The sequence below is a fragment of the Dendrobium catenatum genome, unplaced genomic scaffold (genome assembly GCF_001605985.2).
Source record: "Dendrobium catenatum unplaced genomic scaffold, ASM160598v2 original_scaffold_184645, whole genome shotgun sequence".
NCBI classification, from domain to species: Eukaryota; Viridiplantae; Streptophyta; class Magnoliopsida; order Asparagales; family Orchidaceae; genus Dendrobium; species Dendrobium catenatum.
In genome coordinates, this window is record NW_021503063.1 from 166,243 (window position 1) to 187,431 (window position 21,189).

At 35.2% G+C, this 21,189-nt stretch overlaps 1 protein-coding gene across 11 annotated transcripts; it reads left to right on the forward strand.

Moving 5' to 3' along the window:
• Positions 1–213: 213 nt before the first annotated feature.
• On the forward strand, positions 214–19,516 carry LOC110100779 (pre-mRNA-splicing factor ISY1 homolog). Of its 11 annotated transcripts, none has more exons than XM_020828443.2 (4): positions 214–1,549; positions 9,722–9,802; positions 16,478–16,541; positions 17,131–17,376. In XM_020828443.2, exon 1 carries the CDS (start codon positions 587–589, stop codon positions 1,493–1,495), a length of 909 nt encoding a protein of 302 aa, XP_020684102.1. In that variant the 5' UTR covers positions 214–586; the 3' UTR covers positions 1,496–1,549; positions 9,722–9,802; positions 16,478–16,541; positions 17,131–17,376. The 11 variants fall into 11 exon arrangements, with proteins under 11 accessions (XP_020684102.1, XP_028548202.1, XP_028548201.1 ...); XM_028692369.1 differs by having other exon boundaries at positions 17,176–17,376; XM_028692368.1 differs by lacking the exon at positions 17,131–17,376 and having other exon boundaries at positions 16,478–16,779.
• Positions 19,517–21,189: the final 1,673 nt, after the last annotated feature.

Consider the following 21,189-nt stretch of genomic DNA (forward strand, 5'->3'; position numbering starts at 1 on the left):
GAAGAGATTGTGTATTTAGTTAGTCCTAATCGGCTGATCATTGATTTAGGTTCTTTTCTAAATCTCAATCTCTATAGAGTAAGCGAGTAATTTTTTTCTCTCTCTCATCTCCTTTCAATCTAGCTACTCTGAGCCTCTACTCTAGACTTTTACTTACACTCCTACTACGTAACTGGTTAATAACTGCTTATTCAGCTATCCATTTTATTACCATCTACTTGATAATTTTGTTTTGAAGTAAATTTTAGAAATATTTTATCAAGAAATTAAAAAAAATGGAGATATTTGACTAATGATGCCTCTATAAAGTCATATACACATACTAACAAACTAAAAACCTCAATATTTATAAAATTTATTATAATCGGTTTTTCAGAAACCCTAAGTGATTTATCGAAACTCTCTCACCGTTAGTCAGCAGACGGATAATCGCCTCCATATTTTTGGCCCCTTTACAAAGCTCCACTCCTTCGCCGCTTTCCCTAACCGCCGATCTCAGAAAGAGCTCTCCGTCTGACTCAGTAGCCTCAATCAATCCCTCTAAGGTTTTCCACTTTCCGGCGAGGAAACCCCCGGACATTCCGAGATGGCGCGCAATGAAGAAAAAGCACAATCGATGCTTAATCGCTTCATAACGATGAAGAATGAGGAGAAGCGCAAGCCCAAGGAGCGTCGTCCATACCTCGCCTCGGAGTGCCGCGATCTCGCCGATGCTGACCGCTGGCGCGGTGAAATTCTCCGAGAGATTGGCGTTAAGGTGGCTGAGATCCAGAACGAGGGTCTCGGCGAGCATCGACTTCGTGATCTCAATGACGAGATCAACAAGCTACTCCGAGAGCGGGTCCACTGGGAGCGCCGCATCGTCGAGCTTGGAGGACCAAACTACATGAAGAACATCGCCAAGATGACAGATCTTGATGGTAACATCATCGATGTTCCTAATCCCTCCGGCCGTGGCCCTGGTTACCGCTACTTTGGAGCTGCCAAGAAGCTCCCTGGCGTACGGGAGCTCTTTGAGAAACCGCCCGAGATCAGGAGGCGTCGCACTCGCTATGATATCTATAAGCGAATAAATGCCAGCTACTATGGATACAGAGATGATGAGGATGGCATCCTTGAGAAGCTCGAGGCAACTGCAGAGAAAGAGATGAGAGAGAAAGCAGAAGCAGAGTGGTGGAAGATGGATCAAATTAGGAGGGAGGCGAAGAAGGCTGTGAAGAGCAGCCAGGTTGTTAATGTGGAGCCTGCGTCCAAGGATATTTTGTTTGAGGAGGAGGAGGATGTGGTGGAGGAGGAGAGGAGGGAGAGGGAAAGAGTGGTGAGGGAGAGTATCAAGCAGCAGGAATTTGTTGTGCACGTACCACTGCCTGATGAGAAGGAAATTGAGAAAATGGTTTTGGAGAAGAAGAAGATGGAACTATTGAGCAAATACACCAGTGATATGTTGATGGAAGAGCAGAAGGAAGCCATGACGATGCTCAATGTGCAGAGGTAGAGCCCGTTTTGGAGGTTGCATCGAGCTTCAAAGACTTAGCCTGTTATCTTTAAGGTACGTTGTATTAGCAATTTCTTGTGCTGCTGTCATTGATTGATCACTGGTTGTCTCTAATGTATTGAGTTCTCATTTAGATTTCTTTTTTTTTTAATTCTGCTAATTGCCGTAAAAACTAGTTTTCTCTCCTTTATGCGTATATATGAAGCTGGGAAGGACTTCTTAGATAGCCTCGCCTAGCTTATTATGCATGCTTGTTTCCAAATTTGTGCTGCTCAAAGGCAATCTTTTAAAGAAGAAACCTCCTATTCTTAGCTTTCATCAATAGGTATTTTACCATATTTTATGAAGGCAGTATTTGAACCGTTGTCAAAGGGCCTTACCTATTTAGTCAATTGGCAATGAGTTGAGATCTAATAAAATAAATAAGATTTAAATTATTTTAATTTTGTTATACATAATTTTCAAGTTGCCGAAGAATATTAAGAGTGCATATATGAGCTACTTATGAGATGAACTTGCAAATTTATTAATAGGAATAATTTAAACATAAGGACTTGGAATTGTTGTATTTTGATAAATATGTAGCTAGGGACTTCTATGTCGCATGTTTGAAGAGTAACAAGAGTTTCAACAACTTATTCAATATGATTGGTTAAAATGATTGAGATTTTATTCTCAAGCTATCACAATTCTTTCAGTTAAAAGGTTTGGTATTGATATGGAGTTGCTCATGTGAACTTCAAGAATATAGTAAAAAAATCCGCTTTTGTATTTGGCTGACAATAAATTCTATCCAAATATGAAGACATGAACCTATTTTTCATATGCTCATATTGACTGTTGTTTAAGACATCAAACCTATTATTGAAAATCATTTTGAATAATTTCTTTTCATGTAGCTTTAGATCTACCATTATTCTTCTAGATTTTTTAACACTAGTTTTACCTATTGGTCTAACAGATGCATTTTTACTTTTCATTGAATATGTCCAAACACCTAAGTATACTTTCATTCACATTTTATTCAATAGATATCACTCTAAAATTTTCTTTGATATAATCATTCTTTAATTTATTGTTAGGAGTTTGCCACACATCCATCCTGATATTCTCATTTTATCAAATAATTTATTAATTTTTTTATTAAACCACCTAATGTTCTATTTTTAATTGACATGATGATTTACTATAAACTCTAATACCATTATGATGCTGGATGGTTTGGGTTAAGTTTTCTTAATATATTTATTTATGATGGGATATTTGTAAATTGCAAGGAAACTCAAGAATTTGCATATCACAACCACAAAATAAGTTGACAACTTATTTTCTTTAAATGTAAACTATAAATTCGAGAATTAGAAATTAAATGATCTATTAAACATGAATGAATAAAAAAAATGAAACACATAAAATCAGCTAGCGTTCTAATTTAATCACTAAAATATATTTTCAATCGTGTCAAATTTAACAAAATGAACATCACTAGAAAACAAATAATAAATTGTTTGGATGAAATAAGATCAAGGAATGATGAAGCAAGACATTCAAGCCTGACATTGATACAAGGATATGACTTCCCATGAAATTAAGTAGTTGCACTTGTACCACACTGTTAGACCGGTCCACTGGACCGGTCCAGGCGGGACCGGTTCACGGGAGAATATCGCGAACAGGCGGAGAAAGCTTCCGCCTAGGCGGAAGCCGCGCGTGACGCACGTCTTGCGGGACGGTTTTTGGAAGGTTTTTGAATGGATTTTAGGAGGGAAATTGATTGTAGGGATTGTTTAGGAAATTCCTTTTGAATTGTATGCATTAAATAGTAGATTTTCCTAGGTTTTCAGCATCTTGAATTTGGCTGAAATTTGAGATCTCGTAGATTTAGGTTTTCTTTGGGCTCTAGCGGCCTCTAGAGATTTGGGAGAGTTCGATCCTCCTCTCGAATTGAGGATCAATTGTATCTTTTCTATTTTCTTTGATTTCTAGTGAAATACAAGCGAAATCTTGTGTTTTTTCTCCCTTTTTTCCCTATTTCCTGCTGCGTTTTCCCTGTTTTTCTGCTGTTTTGCTTCTGTGGACAGCAGTTGGCTGCTGTAATTTTACTGGTTTGGGATAGGAATACTTGTGAACCCAAGTGTTTCCTATCACACACTCAAAGGAATCATTCATACAATTTGCATGCATAAGATTAAAAGTTGGAAGATGGTTTTTTTATTCAATCAAAGATATCCTATTACATGTCTCAAACTATCTATTTGTAGACTACTCACCCCTAAGCTTGTAGATATGGTTAACATAAGATCAACCATGATCAATTTAAGATGAGCTTAAATTCCCCACTCGACATTGCATACAACTTGTGATCAATAGGCCATAGGTAGCAGCATCATACTGGAGTTGAAATAGCCATGTTGTAGATGGCGCTTAACAACCATGTTGTATATAAAGGATAGCAGTAGTTTTAGTTTCAGTGAGCCCCTCCAAATAGCTAACAACTCATGTTTTTACTTTAAGGGAATAAAAGAATTGATAAGTTACATCACCAACTCATGTGCCAATAAAGATCTCATGCAGTCATTGTGTATAGCGTAGCACATGTTATTTTAAAAGTTGTTCAAATTACTTAAAAAATCATGAATAATTTAATTAAAATTCAGCAACATTAAAGAAAAATATTTTAACTAAAAAAAAGACTCAATGTCTTATAAATAAGGCATAATATTGCTTTAACATATTAATTATGTGCACCTATGTTTCATGCAAAGCTAATAGTATCTTAGAAATTTCTCAATAGCATCATAGGAGTTCATGATAGAATAATTCCAGTTAAGGCCAATGAGTTGTTAGAATAAAGAGATGAAACAATATGAATTGAATAGTTTGTGAACTTCAAATGGATATGATTAAGTGCCAATCCTCGACTTGATTAACTTAGTTGAAAATCATGCCAATCTTATATAAAACATCTTTGATTCACGATTTAACCTTCACAAGTCCATTTATCCAACCTCTTAATTCATGCATTCAAGAGTTCAACTTTAATAGCAAATAACAGGCAAACAATTAAAATGCAAGTTATGTATTTAGCTTAAATGGGAGAGGCAAGTAGATGGATAAATACAAGACCCTTCAGTAATTATAATTAATCAACACTTGAGCATATTGTGTTAATCCTTAAAAAGATGTTTAAAAACATCTAAATTTAAAATTAATAAAGTTTTCTTATTATTACGAGTCATTTAAATAAATAAAGCAATGAAATAAAATAAAATAATGTACACCACGAGCACTATGCTCTAAGTGCACATAGTGCATATAATGTACACTATTTTGCTTTGTTGCAACTTTCCATGCAAATAGCATAGGAGGTGCGTTATCTTTCGTTATGGGCTATAATATGCTATATTTTGAGCTATTGACATTTATGCCTCATTTATACCTTCATCCTTCAATATGGTGTAAAAAAGCAGAACAATAGAAAAGTTAAAAAAATATTTTAAATTTTATTATTACATTTGTACAAAGTGTGGAAGTATTTATAGAATTCTCCAAATGGCTTATAATGAAAATAAATCAAAGCTATTTACAAACAATAAAAGAAAAAAATTCTAAGAAGGGCCAATGGCTAGAATAGGAAGAGGAGGCACATGGATTATAATCTAAGTGTCATAAGAGGATAGATTCAATGGTTAGAACCCTCAATTCGTATTCTCAAGGATCCCTACCAAGATTGTTTGATTTGTGCCCATGATCCATTAATGCTCCCCCTCAAATTGAATGATATAAATATATCATTAAATATTTTTTTTATAATATTTTTGAACTTGAGGTTATAGATTTTTGATAAGAATGTCAGCAATTTGATTTTTTGCAAGCACATATGAAGTGAAAATGAATCAACTTTCCAGTTTCTATTTTATGAAATATCTCTGCCTCCATATATTTGGTAAGATCATGTATTGGATTTTGAGTAATGTTAATGGTTGATTTATTGTCACAATATATCTTCATTTGTCCCTTTCCATTTGATTTTTAAATCTTTCAAAATGTTTTTGATCCACAGAAGATAAAAATTTCCTTAGGCAGTGATTTAAATTTTGATTTAGTGCTAGATCTTTAAATAACATGTTTTTAACTCAAAGTTATGTGATTCTCCTAAAAATGTGTAGTATCCCGTTATGGATCGTTTATCACTTAGTGATCCTATAAATTTTGTATTTGTATACTCTTTATTAGTGGAAGAATATCCAATAAAGATACATTTGAGAGCTTTATGATCAAGTTTGCTGCTATGTTGTTTGTGGATGTAGGCATATGCAATGCACTTAAAGATTTTTGGAGAAAATTTTGAGGGATAATTATTTGTAGGAAAAAAATTCAGCTAAAAGATTAATAAGATTTTTGAATTCTATTATACTTATAAGGGTATTCTGTTGATTATGTATGTGAAAGTTATGATTGTTTCTTGTCAAATCTTGGTATTTGATTCTGAAAGAGAAGAGTCATGATTGCTTCTTGAAGTTGCTATTTTTTTCTTCCACTCCTTATTGTTGGCGAGTGTTAGTGTAAGGGGAGTGGTGGATGATACATTTTCTCTGGAAGTAAGAAGAGAATGTGCTATTAACGTAATCACGAGGATTATCAGTCCAAAATATCTTGATATTAACGTGTAATTATTTTATGTCATGTTACTAAAAATAGGGAGAATAATATAGAAATTAGATTTTTTGTTAGATAAGATATACCAATAACATTTGAGTGTATCATCAAGGAAAACAACAACTCTTGTAGATCTAGAAATATTGGAGATTTTGTTAGGTCCCCAAATATCAAAGTGAGCTATTAAAAAATGAGTAGAGAATACATAATCACTTCCAAGAAAAAAATAGCATGATGATGTTTAGCAATTTCACAAGTCTCATATCAAATTTTTTTCATATTTACATTGAAATTGTGGTCTTGAAATGGGGATGCTCTAAACTATAATGATGTTCTTGTATGGCATCTGCATTGAGAGTAAAAATAAAAGAACATGACAATTGATTTTCATCTTTAAAAAAAAATTCCCGTTCTTATATCTTGCTTACCCAATTATCTTTCTCGTAGTGAGTTCTTGAAATACATAATGTTTATTAAAAAAATTTACCTTATAATTATGTTATTTAGTTATTTTATGGATTGATAGAAGATTTACTACAATATGATCAATATATAGTACATTATTGAGGATAAATATAGACGTAATTGAATTATTTTGTTGAATTGCAACAGTTCTTAGAGAACCACCGGTCACTTTTAGTTTTTAATTATTAGGACGGATTTATAGGTTTGGAAAAGGTTGGCAAGGTTGGTCATGTAATATGTGGATCTCAAATCTTGGACCCAAGAGTAAAAAATTATTCAAGGTACTGAAAGCGTAAGATTTAAAAAGTATATCATTTTCAGCTATTAGAGAGCATGATTAAGATGATTTTTCTAGAGTTGAAAAAATTCATGGATTTTTTTCAGATCGAGCCCATTTGATTCTACAAGATAGGACTGCCCATTGTGGTTGCCTCTTTATTTTCACCATAACCTAGGTGTTTTCCATGGAGCTTCCAACATTTTTTTTGACGTGTCATTTCTTCATATAGTAATTGCAAAGTAGATTTCCTTTGGAAGAAGTTTTTTGCCCATCCTTAAGGAAAAAATATGTAGCAGCAAGTCCCTTATCTTGGGGTTTAGTGTTTTGCAAATATTTCGAAGATTGAAGCATTGAGCATTACTGTCCTTCTTTCTACTTTGGCTCGTATGAGAGAAAAAAATTTCATTTAGTAATGTTAGATTTTCGTTGCTTAAGATTTAGACATGAACTTGGTCAAAGTCTTTAGAGTCCTACAAGGAATTCAAACACTTTTTTCTCTTTATATGAATTGCTGGAGAATTATCACATCATTGTAGCATGTTATCTTGATATCTTCGTAATAATCCAGTTCTAGTCAATAAACTTTCATTGTATTAAAGTACTCATTAACAAGGAATTATTTTGCTTGGTTGTTGAAATCTTAATTTTGATCTTGTAGATGAAGGCAATATCCTTCACTTTTGAGTCTATTTGTTTGGCGGCGTTCTAAACATTTTTTGCAATAGATATGAACATATACTTTTCACTTAATTCAGGCTTCATGGCATTCCACAATCATAGCATGATCATGAAATTTTATTTATCTCAAAGCAATGTTTAAAATTACGCAATTGCATTTTGTGGCGTTTTTCATTTGTGAGGAGAGGCTTAAGCCTCAAAATTAGAAAATATGATAATTTTTTTATATAATAATCAAATAATATATTAAAAATGAACATAAGAAATAAATTGTCATATATATGAAACACAAACAATACACAAGATATAAAGTAACAAGTAATAAACTATGTAAAATTTAATTGAAATTTAAACACCACAATAATAAAACAACATAAAATGTTGGTTAGCTCAAAATTCTATCTTTCACAATATCTTGTTCATTAGCATTTAATTCAAAAAAGAAATAGTAATGGGCCTAATGGCTTAACAAATTGGAGGCAATCAACACTGTCATCATTGAGGGGGTCTTCATTCAAATCATCGTCATAATGAATTGCTTTCCCCCTGCCTCATCACTTGTGGAGTCTAGTACCTCCCAATATGCTTCTTCCTCTATATCAGTTATCTTCCCCTTCCATAAATATTTTTCGTCAATATAAAAAATGATTAATACTTTAAGTTTAATAAAGCTCTATCATAATTTTTTTTTTATGTACCTTTTTTGTTTTTTTCTTTTTGTACTTGCCCCGTGGTAGATGTAGATGCTCTATATCTATTCAAATGGTGTAACCTCCACTTAAAGAAATCAACATTTAAATCTTCATCTTGCAATTCAAATGGTGTAACCTCCACTTCATCATCTACAAACCACTCTTTATTCGATGCCATATAGATTTAACTCAATTTATTTATTTTTTTCAATCTATATTATACTTTATTATATTGCTCATTATGCACTTTCAAAATAATTTATTTCTTTAAGCTCCTTTTAGTAAATTCTCAAAGTAAAATTTTCTTCTTTTTTATGTCTTCATTTTATGATTCAATTCATCTTTATTGTTAATGCATCTAATTTGAATACAAACCTTAAATTTCTTATTTTTTTTGTCTTAACTATTCTATATTTCTCCTTATCTTCTTGTATTTAACCTATTATATAAATCATTATAAGTTGTACATTTTGCTATACTCACTATCGTCTTTCTAAGACTTTAGCTTTCTTATGATAAAATTTGATCGTTCAATTTTTGACATATTTTAAAAGTGATTTTTTTCTTCATAATAACTTTTTGTGCCTTCTGACTCCGTCACCAACTCTCCTTATTATTATTTTATTTATCGCTAGACTCTCCTGAAACTTTGTCAACTTATCCTACATTTTGCTTGGCTTAACTGAATAATTTTCATTTGCAACTCGTAGCAACCTATCTTGAAAGATTAGCAATTTCTCATTTTTCAAATTTCACCACTTTATCCTTGTACAATTTTTTTTCTCTTGAAGATATATATCTATAAGCTCTCCTTTAGTTGTGCGACCAAGCTCTCCTAAAATCTTTCCTATGAGAACATGCGTAAGCTTCTAGAGCGATTAACATCTGGGAATGCCACAAAGCCAAACATTTGTGGAGTCACGTTGAACTCTCCAGTTTGAGAGTTTAATATGGGTGATAAGAATGAAATTCACAATAAAAGAATGAGGTCTATAGAAACATTGTTTGATTAAATTTCTTTGAATTATTCTTATTATCCCAACGTGTTGGTTTATTGTTCAAACGACAATTATGCTTGTCCAATAAATTTTGGTACACTAATCTTGATCCTTTTTGTTTTTTCGAAATTTGTGGAAGATTGTAGTATATATACAAGTATTTCAAAGCCAACACGTGATTTACTTTTCTATTGGATCAAACCCCTGGTGTTGTTTTATTACCAAGCAATGAAATTTTGTCTTAGAACACTTTGTATTTTATCCAGTTCTACTCTTTCCTTTGGGCCCAGCAGATGAGATATTCTTATTTCGTTAAGGCATGATCTTCTATGCTTTATTTTTTAAAGTCAGGATAGTTTGGACTGAGGGAAGTGTGCTACAAAGTTTATTTAAATATCAACTCTATCATATGTCAGTAACTTACATACCAATTCATTTCTCCATTCTACTGCAGTAGTGATAGCTCTTCGTGTTTCAACTTTCTGCCATCTACTGTACTATGAGGAAGAGAAGGTTTTTCCTATGAACATTACCGGTAGGTTCACATTGAATGAAGCATCACTTTATCTTGGAGAAAAGTCTAAAATAGTCCTCCTATCAATAATAAGTGTTCAATTTAGTCACAGAGTTTCATATTGCCCTAATTTAATTCCTGATCTAATTTTGACTCTTTGTTACATGATTTCTCAAATGTAATGGAATGTTTTTGCATATCTTCCACTTTTCATAATGTGAGGGGGTATTTTGGTAAAAACATTTAAATTTAACTTTTTTACAAATACACAGCTCATACCAATCTGAAACCATTCAGTAGAAGTGCAAGATCAGGCGACAAAGGATTGCAGAGTTCCAACTTTAAGTGCAGCAAGTCATTGAAGCAATGTGTGGCAAAAATTGATAAGCAATGTGCAACCATCTTCGAAAAGGATTTTGGAGTTTTGTAGCCAATAACACCATTTTTATAGTAAAGATTTTGGATTATTGTAATCAATGACAATTTGTTTTATGACAAGGGTTTCTGAGATTTGTATGACAGACAATATTCTTTTACTAATTATTCACATTTATTTTAGTTAGTTTTTATTTTGATTTTTATATTTATTATAATTTATGAAATAACAAAATAGAACAACATAAGATAATCTCATATAAACTTGCACTACTTAAATATCTCCGCATTTAACTTTGATGTTAATTTTAATTATTATTGTTTTGTCCTAGGATTCAATTGGATCAATTTTTAATAGTTGAGGGACTAAATTAGGGCATTGCGAACTCTGGACTAAATTGGAAACTATTTAACAATCGGGGGACTAGTTTGAGCTTTTTCTTCTTTGGGCGGAAGCAGTCCTTACTAATAGTGATAGTGGATAACTCAGCAATAATTTTTAGTTCATATGTTTATCTAATATTGTCTCAATTATTTAGATGTATGTTTAGCTATTCATATTTTACAAAACTATCATTGTGGAATAGAATAACTAAATAATAACGCTAATCTTTTCATCTTCGTTGCAAAACAACTTATTAATGTTCGTGTTCTTAACTTTGATATTTGTTAGACCATCATGGATTGGCTCTGGTATACCAGAGGTGGAATAAGAGTTCCGCCCAGTAGGGTTCGGTCCCTTTGGGGTGGGGTGCATCAACCTAGTTTTAGAGTGAATTATGGGGAGATTTGGAGGGAAAATTTAGGAGGGTCTGTTTTGGGATTTACTTCATTGTTGTATTCTTTAAGTGGGATCTTTCCCCAGGGTTAGAGTTATATCTTGTTTGCTGAAATTGTAGTTTTCTTAAGGTGTTGTAGGCTTTAACCGGCAGCTAGAGAATTAGGAGAGCTGGATCCTTCTCTCCAATTGATGATCCTATTGTATCTTTCTTTTCTTTGCTTAGTCTTCTAAAAAAAAAATTGTTTGCGGATGTTCTTCTTCCCAATTTTTTCTTGTTTCATCCGCTGATTTTTGTGAAAAGGGCTTTCACTTCCTATCAAATTGATATCAGAGCATAGATTTGGTACATATGGCGTGGAAAAAGGTAGAAGTGTTGGAAGGGGAGACTAGAAATTTAAATCTTATTTGTTGGAAAATATTCTAGATTTCAAATATCAATTTTCATCCGTCCATGAGAAGATTAATGAAAAATTTACCATCATGGAGGAGATGATGAAGAAGATGCTTGAGATCCATACTAAAACATCATCGTCAGAGGCTGGGGAGCCGCTGACAGTCAAGGGAGTTGGGGGAAATCCTAATTTGATAAGGAGAGGGGAAGATTAATAGGTGGAGATCTCTGATAGAAATGGGAGAATGCCTTTTCTAGGACATGTTCCTTGGGAGGAGACGAGTAAGGGGTATGAGGAGAGGTGTAAATATGTTGGGGATGAGCGAAGGGGTGCTGATTTTGGGAGTATGTGGGGGGAATTTGAAGAAGAATTTAGGTACGAGCGTGGAAGGGACGATCAGGATACTTGGGGGTGATAACGCGCTTGGTTTAGGGGAATTTATGGAGGAATTAGGGGGAATGGCCATGGAGGATATCTGAGGGTAAGGAAGCTAAATATGTCCATCTTTGAAGGGGATGATGCACATGGGTGGATCTATAAGGTGGAGAGGTATTTCGCCATCAATGGGTTAACGAAGGAGGAGAGATTGACGACAATTGGCATGTGTTTGGAGGGAAACATTGGCATGCTACCAGTGGAGAAACATGAGGCGGCCCATACGAAGCTGGAGAGAGTTCAATGATAGCTTGCTAGAACGTTTTCGAATCAGCTAGGGAGGTGACTTCTATGAGCAATTTTTCGCTTTGACACGGGAAGGATTAGTAGAGTACTGGGAGAGGTTTGAGTACTTGGCTAGCCGAATGGACGAGCTTTCTAAGACTGTACTGGAGGGGAATTTTATGAAATGACTCAAAGCGGAGATCAAGACGACAATTAGAATGATGAGGCCTCATGATTTAGGAGAGGCTATGGAGCTAGCATAGCTAGTGGAGGACCATAAGCACTTGGAGAAGGGGGGGGGGTTAAAGGCGACAATTTAGGAGGCTCATACAGGATGACCACCACATTTTTTGCACCCAAGGGGTCTCCATCGGGTGTTTTTTTGGAGATTCCAAAGGAGAAGCCTATAGTAGGGAGAAACTTCAAGAATCTCACTGAGAAGGAGCTATAGGAGAAGAGGGCGAATGGATTATACTTCAAATGTGATAAGAGGTATACACCAGGGCACAGGTGTAAGGATCAAACTCTCTCGTCGTCTGTGATGACGAGGAAGCTGAGGAGGGAGGTGAAAGCAAGACATTGGTAAAGGAGGAAGATTTGTATATAAACATGATGGATGTCTCCTTGAACTCAGTGGTGAGATTCACTCCAAATCACACATTGAAAGTGAAGGGAGAAATAATAGACAGGGAGGTGGTGATGATGATAGATAGTGGGGCTACCCAAAATTTCTTCTCCAACTAGGTCGTAGACTAATTAGGGGTGAATCTGGTGGATACAGGGTGCTATGGAGTGATGATGAGCACTAGGAAGGTGAAGACGGGTAGGGGAGTGTGTAGGGGAGTGATTTTGATCGGTCCAGGTGAAGGAGGACTTCCTTCCATTAGAGTAAGGGAGCACGGATATGGTCCTGGGGATGAAATGGCTACAGACCTTGGGAGATATCAAGGTTAATTGGGGAGTATTGATGGTGGAGGGAAGAAGGGTGATGATCAAGAAAGATGCAGGGTTATCCAAAGCCATGGTGTCTCTCAAAACCATGATGAAGACCCTCCAGGAGGTAGGGGATTTTTGGTGAAGCTGCAGAGCTTAAAGGGGAGCATAGTGGAGGAAGGGGGAGACATTCGTTCTTCAATACTGCCACTTATTCAGTAGTTCAGCGAAGTTTTTTTAGTCACCATAAGGATTGTCATCATAGAGGGAGCAAGAGCACGCTATCATCTTGGGGGAGGAAGTGTCACCAATAAGTGTCAGGCCATACTGCTAATCTTAGATTCAGAAGGATGAGATTGAGAAACTGATATGGGAGATGTTATATGCAGGAAAAATCAGGTTGAGTGTGAGCCCTATTTCTAGCTTAGTCTTACTAATCAAGAAGAAGTCTGAGAGCTTGAGATTTTGCGTGGATTATCAGGCCATGAACAAGGTGACTGTGCCAGACAAGTTTTCTATTCATGTGATCAATGAGTTGCTAAATGAGCTTTGTGGAGCGGTGATGTTCACGAAGATGGATATGAAGTATGGGTACCATAAGATTAGGATGAGAGATGAGGATGTTTCGAAGACAACATTTATGACACATGAGGGACACTATGAGTTATTGGTAATGTTGTTTGGCCTCATCAACGCCCTTGCTACATTTCAACCTCTCATAATCAGGGTGTTCTGACCATACCTCAAAAAATTTATATTGGTTTTCTTTGATGACATCCCGGTGTAATGCAAGTCGGATGAGGAGCATTTGGAGCACTTGAGGGTGGTATTAGAAGTGTTATAGGAGCATTAACATGAAAGTGTTGTTTTGCATAGGACAATGTTGAGTACTTAGGGCACGTGGTATCTCAGGAGGGGATAGCTGCTGATCTGACCAAGATTGAGGCAATGTTGAAATGACCCATACCCAGGAATTTGAGGGAGCTAAGGGGTTTCCTATGGTTGACTGGGTACTATAGGAGATTTGTGAGGGGTTATAGTACCATAGCCTGGACACTGACTAAGCAGTTCAAGAATTATAGCTTATTATGGGGAGAGAGAGTTACCTATGCCTTTGCGAGATTGAAGCAGGCCATGACCATGATATTGGTTCTGGCCCTACTAGATTTCAGCTAGATTTTTGTAGTAGAGATTGATGCATCATGCTATGGATTGTGGGCATTACTTATGCAAAATCATAGACCAATAGCCTATTTCACCCAAATATTGACAACCAGAGCTAGGCTAAAGTCAGTATATGAAAAGGAGCTGATGACCATCATGTTAGCTATTCAGAAGTGGTGGCGTTATTTGTTGGGCTGACATTTTATCATCAGGACAGACCATAGGAGCTTGAAGTACTTGTTAGAGCAAAGTATGGTGATCGAGGAGTTTTAGAGGTGGCTATCAAAACTGTTGGGGTATGACTTTGAGATCTAGTTTAGGCCAGGATTAGAGAACAAGGCAGCAGATGCCTTATCCGGATGTGTAAAGGAGCTACATGAGTTAGCAATCTCGATACCACGTATGCTAGATTTGGGGGCTATTAAAGAGGAAAGTGTGTAGGACAACGAGCTGAGGAGGATTAGGGTGAATCTACTGAAGGATGAGAGTAACCACTCTAGTTATTCACTAGAGGGGGAGAGACTGTTCTACCATGGGAGGTTTTTGTTGCCCTGGACCTCTGTCCATATTCTCCACCTATTGCAGGAGCTCCATGAAAGCGTTGTTGGGGGCATTCAGGTGTGCAGAAGACATACTTGAGATTGGCATTAGAATTATATTGGAAGGGGATGCACAATGATGTGAAGGAGATGATGTTTAGATGTGAGGTATGCCAGATGAACAAATACATGGCCATAGTTCCAAAGGGATTACTACAAACCCTAGCTCTTCTAGAAAGTGGGAGGAGGTCACCATAGACTTTATAAATGTGTTACATATATCTGAGGGGTTTATAGTGATTTTGGTGGTGGTTGATAGGTTGAACAAGTATGATCATTTGATTCCCCTATGACATCTCTACACGACAGAGACAGTGGCGATTTCATTCATCAGAGAGGTGGCTATACTGCATAGGATATCATAGTCTATAGTGTCCAACCGAGATAAGGTGTTCCTTAGTCATTTTTAAAGGTAGCTGTTTAGGTTGTAGGGGATAGTGCTGAAGAGGAGCGCCGCTTACCATCCCCAGACAGACGGGAAGATAGAGGTGGTGAATATGAGCCTAGAGACCTACCTGCGATGTTTTGCGTTTGAGACACCTAGTTTGTGGGCCAAGTGGCTAGCATGGGCAAAACACTGGTACAACACTTTGTATCATTCAACTTCCCAGAGGACCTCTTTTGAAGTGTTGTACGAAAGGGTGTGCACTTTGGGCAGAGTAACACCAATTTTTTTAGTGGAGCCGTATTTGGAGGAGAGGGATAGGGTGTTGGATGAGTTGAAAAGGCACTTGTTTAGGGTCATTTGAGGAAGCAGGCAGATGAGCGTAGGAAGGATTTCCAGTTGGAGATAGGGGGTACTTGAAGTTACGTCCCGACAGACGAAGGATGGTAGCAAATAGGAAGAATGAGAAGCTAACTCTTAGGTACTTTGGCCCTTATGAAATAGTGGAGAGGATTGGAGCAGCGACTTATTGATTGAGGTTACCCCCAACCGCTACCATACATATAGTGTTCCACTTGTAACAGTTGAGGAGAGCTATTGAGGATCATGCATCTAGTTCAGAGTTATCTGAGAGACTAACAGAGGATTTTGATGTGGTGTTGAAACCACTGGAGCTGAAAGGGGTACACCAGGGAGAGGGTGGGCTCAAGGAAGTGCTGATAAAGTAGAAGAATCTACTTGACTATGACACCACATGGGAGTTGTACGAGAGAGTTAAGCATTAGTTTTTATCCTTTCACCTTGAGGACAAGGTGAGTCTTTGGGAAGGGGGTATTGTTAGGCCGGTCTAGCCAGTCAATCATGGATCGGCCCTGGTATACTAGAGGCGGAACAAAAGAGCCGCCCAACAGGGTTCGGCCCTTTTGGGGTGGGGTCCAACGGCCTAGTTTTAGAGGAAATTAAGGAGGGATTGTGAGGGAAAATTTAAGAGGGGCTGTTTTGAGATTTACTTCATTATTGTATGCTTTAAGTGGGGTTTTTTTCCTAGGGTTAGGGTTATCTCTCGTTTGCTGAAATTATAGTGTTCTTAGGGTGTTTTGGGCTATAGCCGGGAGATAGAGAATTTGGAGAGCCGGATCCTCATGTATTTTTAAAATCCATGTGTCTATGTTTGCGTGTTAAAAACCTTTAACCAAACATTTTAATGTACTATCTATTACGTTATAATTTGAACTTGTTTTTTTTTAACCGAATGAATCATTTCTTTAACACATGTTTTCTATATCAGCTCCATGGTTTTGGATGGTGGAAATCATAAATCATGATAGATAACAGATAGGGTTAATTTCGTCTCAAGAACTTTCTTTAACGTAAAGATGACTTACACCTCATGCTTTTTTAATGCAGAAACCGTCATGTGCTTCTGCAATCTGCACCATGATTTCTGCTCCAAGAGTTTTTTCAGTAGCAGGTTTTGTTTAATAAATATTATTGCTGTTGGAAAAATCTGTTGTTTTGTTGTTGTACGAAAAGCTAATGCGAAAAAGTGAAGCAATTGTTGTTGTCTGGCAAAGTTTATGTAATATATTTATTTGATGAGTAAGAGTAGAACTCTAAATAAATTCAGAATGTTTTGTAGATCTTGTATATGTTTTATGAACTGCCAAACAAAATTCTCGTATGTTGTATTTTCCATATTGAGCATTCAATTTTGTTACAGCTATAATTTCTTTGATTTTTTTTTGGATTAAAATAGTTCTAAAATTCAATACAAAATCAAAATTCCGTTCAAAATCCATATTCAAGTTTATATTTTTTTTTCTGGATTGATTTTGGACTCTAAACCCAAATTTTAATACAAATTTAAAGTATTGGGTCATGAATTGGATTTCATATGTTTTATCTCTCTTCAAGATTTTAGAAAGCATGATCTGAACCAAAACCATTAGAGTTACTTATGAAAGATTTGCTACTGTAATTGAAACTGATTTATTGCAAATTAAATTTAACTAATCGAATATTTTTTAACTCTGCAATTTTCACCTTATCTGTGCTGACAGGGAACTTTTCATATGTGTTTCCCATTCCTTTTGCATCGTGTGCAGGAAGCAACATTATTGATCTTTTCGGAATGGCAGGCAGATCTTTTGATGGGAGGTAAGATCTATTTGCTTGCCACTTGCTTAAAAGCTAAAATATTGCTAATTTTCTCTGAACATTTGATTTTATTTACACCACCAATGTAGCTTGACAGCTCTTCAGAATAAAACGTTTGATATAACTGCGTTTATTCTTACCTTGCTCTATTTGGCAAATTGTGTCATCTTGTTTGTTCTATTATAATTAATTAATATTTAGCTATATAATAAGTATAACTATTAAATTTATTATTTAGCTGCACGTTTAATTTGATCATTTGAGAAATAGTGAATAACTTAAGTTTGATTTGGTAATGTGATATTATGTTAAATATGTTTATTAAGTAGGATTTCTCATCCCCTAATGCAAATAGAAACATTAAGAAGAAATGTTAATCATATACATATTGATTAAATTTGTAGCACAAGTCAATTCAATTAACTCACTTGTCATGTCTGAGTCTTTCTCTCAAGATATAGATTGAAACTAGAATAAGAATTTAGATAAATCTCACTCGTGCAACATATCATTTACCAAGTTAATTGTTACATGTTGGTTAAAGAAAATGGCAAAAACAATATTAAATTAATAAACCTTTCCATTTGAGAAATAGAAAATATTTTAGTATAAAATTGGTATGATAATGAGATCAAAGGTATATTTGAAAGCCTAAGGTTTCATTTGGGACGAATTTCTTGCTGCTTCTTAAAGCAGTTTTTAAATACAAAAATTTTTGTATTAGAAAGCTGCTTTAAGAGACAATAAGAAAGCCGTCCCAAAAGAAGCCTAAATGTTCATTTCTCCTTTAGCTGGCTCTATATGATATATGGAGAACCAATTTCAAATTCTTAGCTGCAATAATCCAAACATAAGCTATTTTCTTTACACTAAATTCCTCTAGTTATTTCCTTCTTCCTTCAGTATTCCTCTAGTGCTCATTTGCCTCTCTCCATGACAAGCTTCCATTCAGAAAAGTCTATTGTTTTATTTCCTCTTGCAAGCCTAACTTGGTCAAATCATTTCACACTCACACAGTCCAATCCACCAAGGTCAACTTGATGATAATAAAAGTCAACATCTGTAAATCACTGCTGTGGTCCCCACCATTTGCTAAAAGTCAGCAATTGTGGTAGCCAGCTTTCAAAGCACCATAAGTCCTGTATTTCATCTCCATCTTTACTCATATTTATTTGCTGAAAGTTGATTTATTTCTTATTTGGTGTAAGATGTCAAAATCATGATATCATCTCTAACAATACCTACCTTACTGCTTTTTACCCATATTCTCCATTTTTGTGAAAGAAAGCTGTATAGTATATAGGAATATAAGCATGATATGAAGAGCCCCACCTGAAGGATTTTTGGCCTCACAATATTTTGTGGCTGGAGCAAATTCCTTCTTTAGTTATGTTGATTTTTGGGAGAGCATATTTTGAGTAGCCTACTTGGTTGGTTAGGAAGAAAAGTATTATGAACTTTTTTTTTTTTATTGCATATAAGTATTTATAGCCTATTAAAGGGCTTCAAATTTAAGTGGTATTTATACTGATTTTTAGGAAAGAGGTTATATAGTAGAGTTTGATCTATAACCTTTTTTAAATTAAATATTTGATTTTTCACTGTGCAGGATTCTTATGTAATTGATATTATGCTTAATTATTTGTAATTGCTTTTGTGCCCATCTTACTTAATGGGAAGTTGAGCATAATAATAATAATAATAAAGGGTACAAATTATGTTATGTAACTGTTAAAAAATGAATAAAATGAAAGGAAAAGCATTTAGAGAAAGCCAAAATGCAAAAAAATAAAAAAAGAGCAGAAAGAACTGAAAAAGACTTGGGGAAAAACATATTTTTTACTTCAAAATACAATAATAGTTATATCAAGCATTAATTCATTTTCAACTGAAGTCTCATTTTTAATACAAAAAATATATATTATGTGTATATTCTTTCTTATATCTATTTTTATATTTATTTTTAATCGAAATGGGTGAATGGCGTTCTGAATAGTGTGACGTCAATATTGGCATCGCACTGTTCACAGCCGAGATAAGACGCAAAAATAAATTTCCATTTGTTATTCGGGTGAACGCTCGTCATAGCTACAAACGGACGAATGCATTTAGTTGGTGATACCCTTAGATGTGTCTTGATTTATCAAAGAACAACATTATCAAAATAAAGCATCAAGTGTTGCAATGGTTGCACCCACCTTTCAATTAATACTCACATATGCATTGTTAAATGCACCACAATTCATATTGTTGGATTTAATGGCTTCTAGGAAAAACAGTTGAGTTCTGAAGATATAAGGGGAGAGTGAGGCCGACCTGGAAGCACTTCGGTGGCGCCGAGGAGTCTGATTGATCGAGGCTCAGTAGCCATCTCTTTTGAAAACTTTCATCCATTTTTGTGATTTTTGCACTCAATTTGTCCTCTTTATTGATATATTTTATTCACTTTGTTGATCGCAAAGTGTTTAAATACTAATAGTTTAACTATTCATGTGGACTAAACTCAAGACTTTCAAGTCCCTCAACAGTTTTTGTGTGAAGGTAGCTTATAATATTCATTAGCTGCTTATATAAATGTTTTCACTAAGCTTTTGCCTCATTGTCTTGCACTTCATTTGGAACAGCTTTTTCACTAGCAATTTTTTATTACAAAATATAAATTTTTATACAAAAAAACTGCTTTAAGAAGCAGTGATAAAGCTGTCCGAAACGAAACCTTAGAAAACTAATTTTGATTATTGTTTGCTTCAACTATTAGTATATCATTTGAACTTTATTTTAGGATTCATTTAATCAATTTTTTTGAGCTGTTGCTTTCTATATCAACTGTTTGATTTTGATCAATAGAAATCACATTAAACTATAGAAAACACAGACAGATTCCTTTATGTATCTGAATGATTATATTCCTGTGCTTTGCAATCTGCACCATGATTTTCTGTTTCTGAGATTTATCAGTGATATGTTTTTGTTGATAACTAATTAATATGATTGCTGTTGGGAAAAAATATTGTGAAGTTATTTTAGGTAAATAAATGGTAAAAATACCAATATTTGTATATACTTTGAATTTCTTACAGCTCAAACTAGTTATTTTTGTTTTGTTAATTTTAGTTACTTTAACTTTTTCCAATTTGCCTCTTATTAGAGCTGACAAACTGATAATGAAACTTTTGAAAAGAAATTCCATATCCTATCTATGTACTATGTGGGTAGGAAGCAATATCATTGAACTTTTGACAATGGCAGTTGGCTTATCTTTTCCTTGGGGTCAATTTACTATATATATATATACCTAGAAAATTCTAGGTTCGGATCAATCAGTTTGTCATATGGGCCGAGTTTGGGTTCAAGATTCTGACCCTTTTACAAAATTGAGTTGAGTTCGGGTTGACCCGAAACTTAGACGGAATGGACCTGCCTTATCCCCCAGTCTGCGTCCCGCACTCTCTTGAGTCGCGTTCGGGCGTACCAAACATGTGGCCGTACTGACCTCGCCTACAGCCCTCGTTCGATCGCATGTAGCATGTGCAACCTCGCATGTAATGGGATTGGTCAACCCCCACTTAGCTCAGTTCCCGGTCCCAAATCTGCATGGGTGCATTCGAGCATCCCACACCAGTGTGAGTCGTTGGCCTTCCTGCAACTCGGGCTTAGTCATCGTACTCACCCCCCAATGGCCTAGTCCGCGTTTGGGCGATCTCGTAGTGCTCACGTGTTCGAAGTTCAGACTTATGCGTTCGGGTTCGTGATCCTCGCTTAATTTCGCGTTCATGGGTCGGGTCAGGTCAACCCGATTAACTGAAAATTATTATTTAGGCATTGTTTGAGATAATTTTTTTACTATTTATAAAGTAATTTTCTAATAAAAAATTTTAGTGCAAGAATGTTTTTGTACTAAAAATAATTTTAGAAAATAATAAGAAAACTGATATAATATTATATGGTTAATATCTTAAATC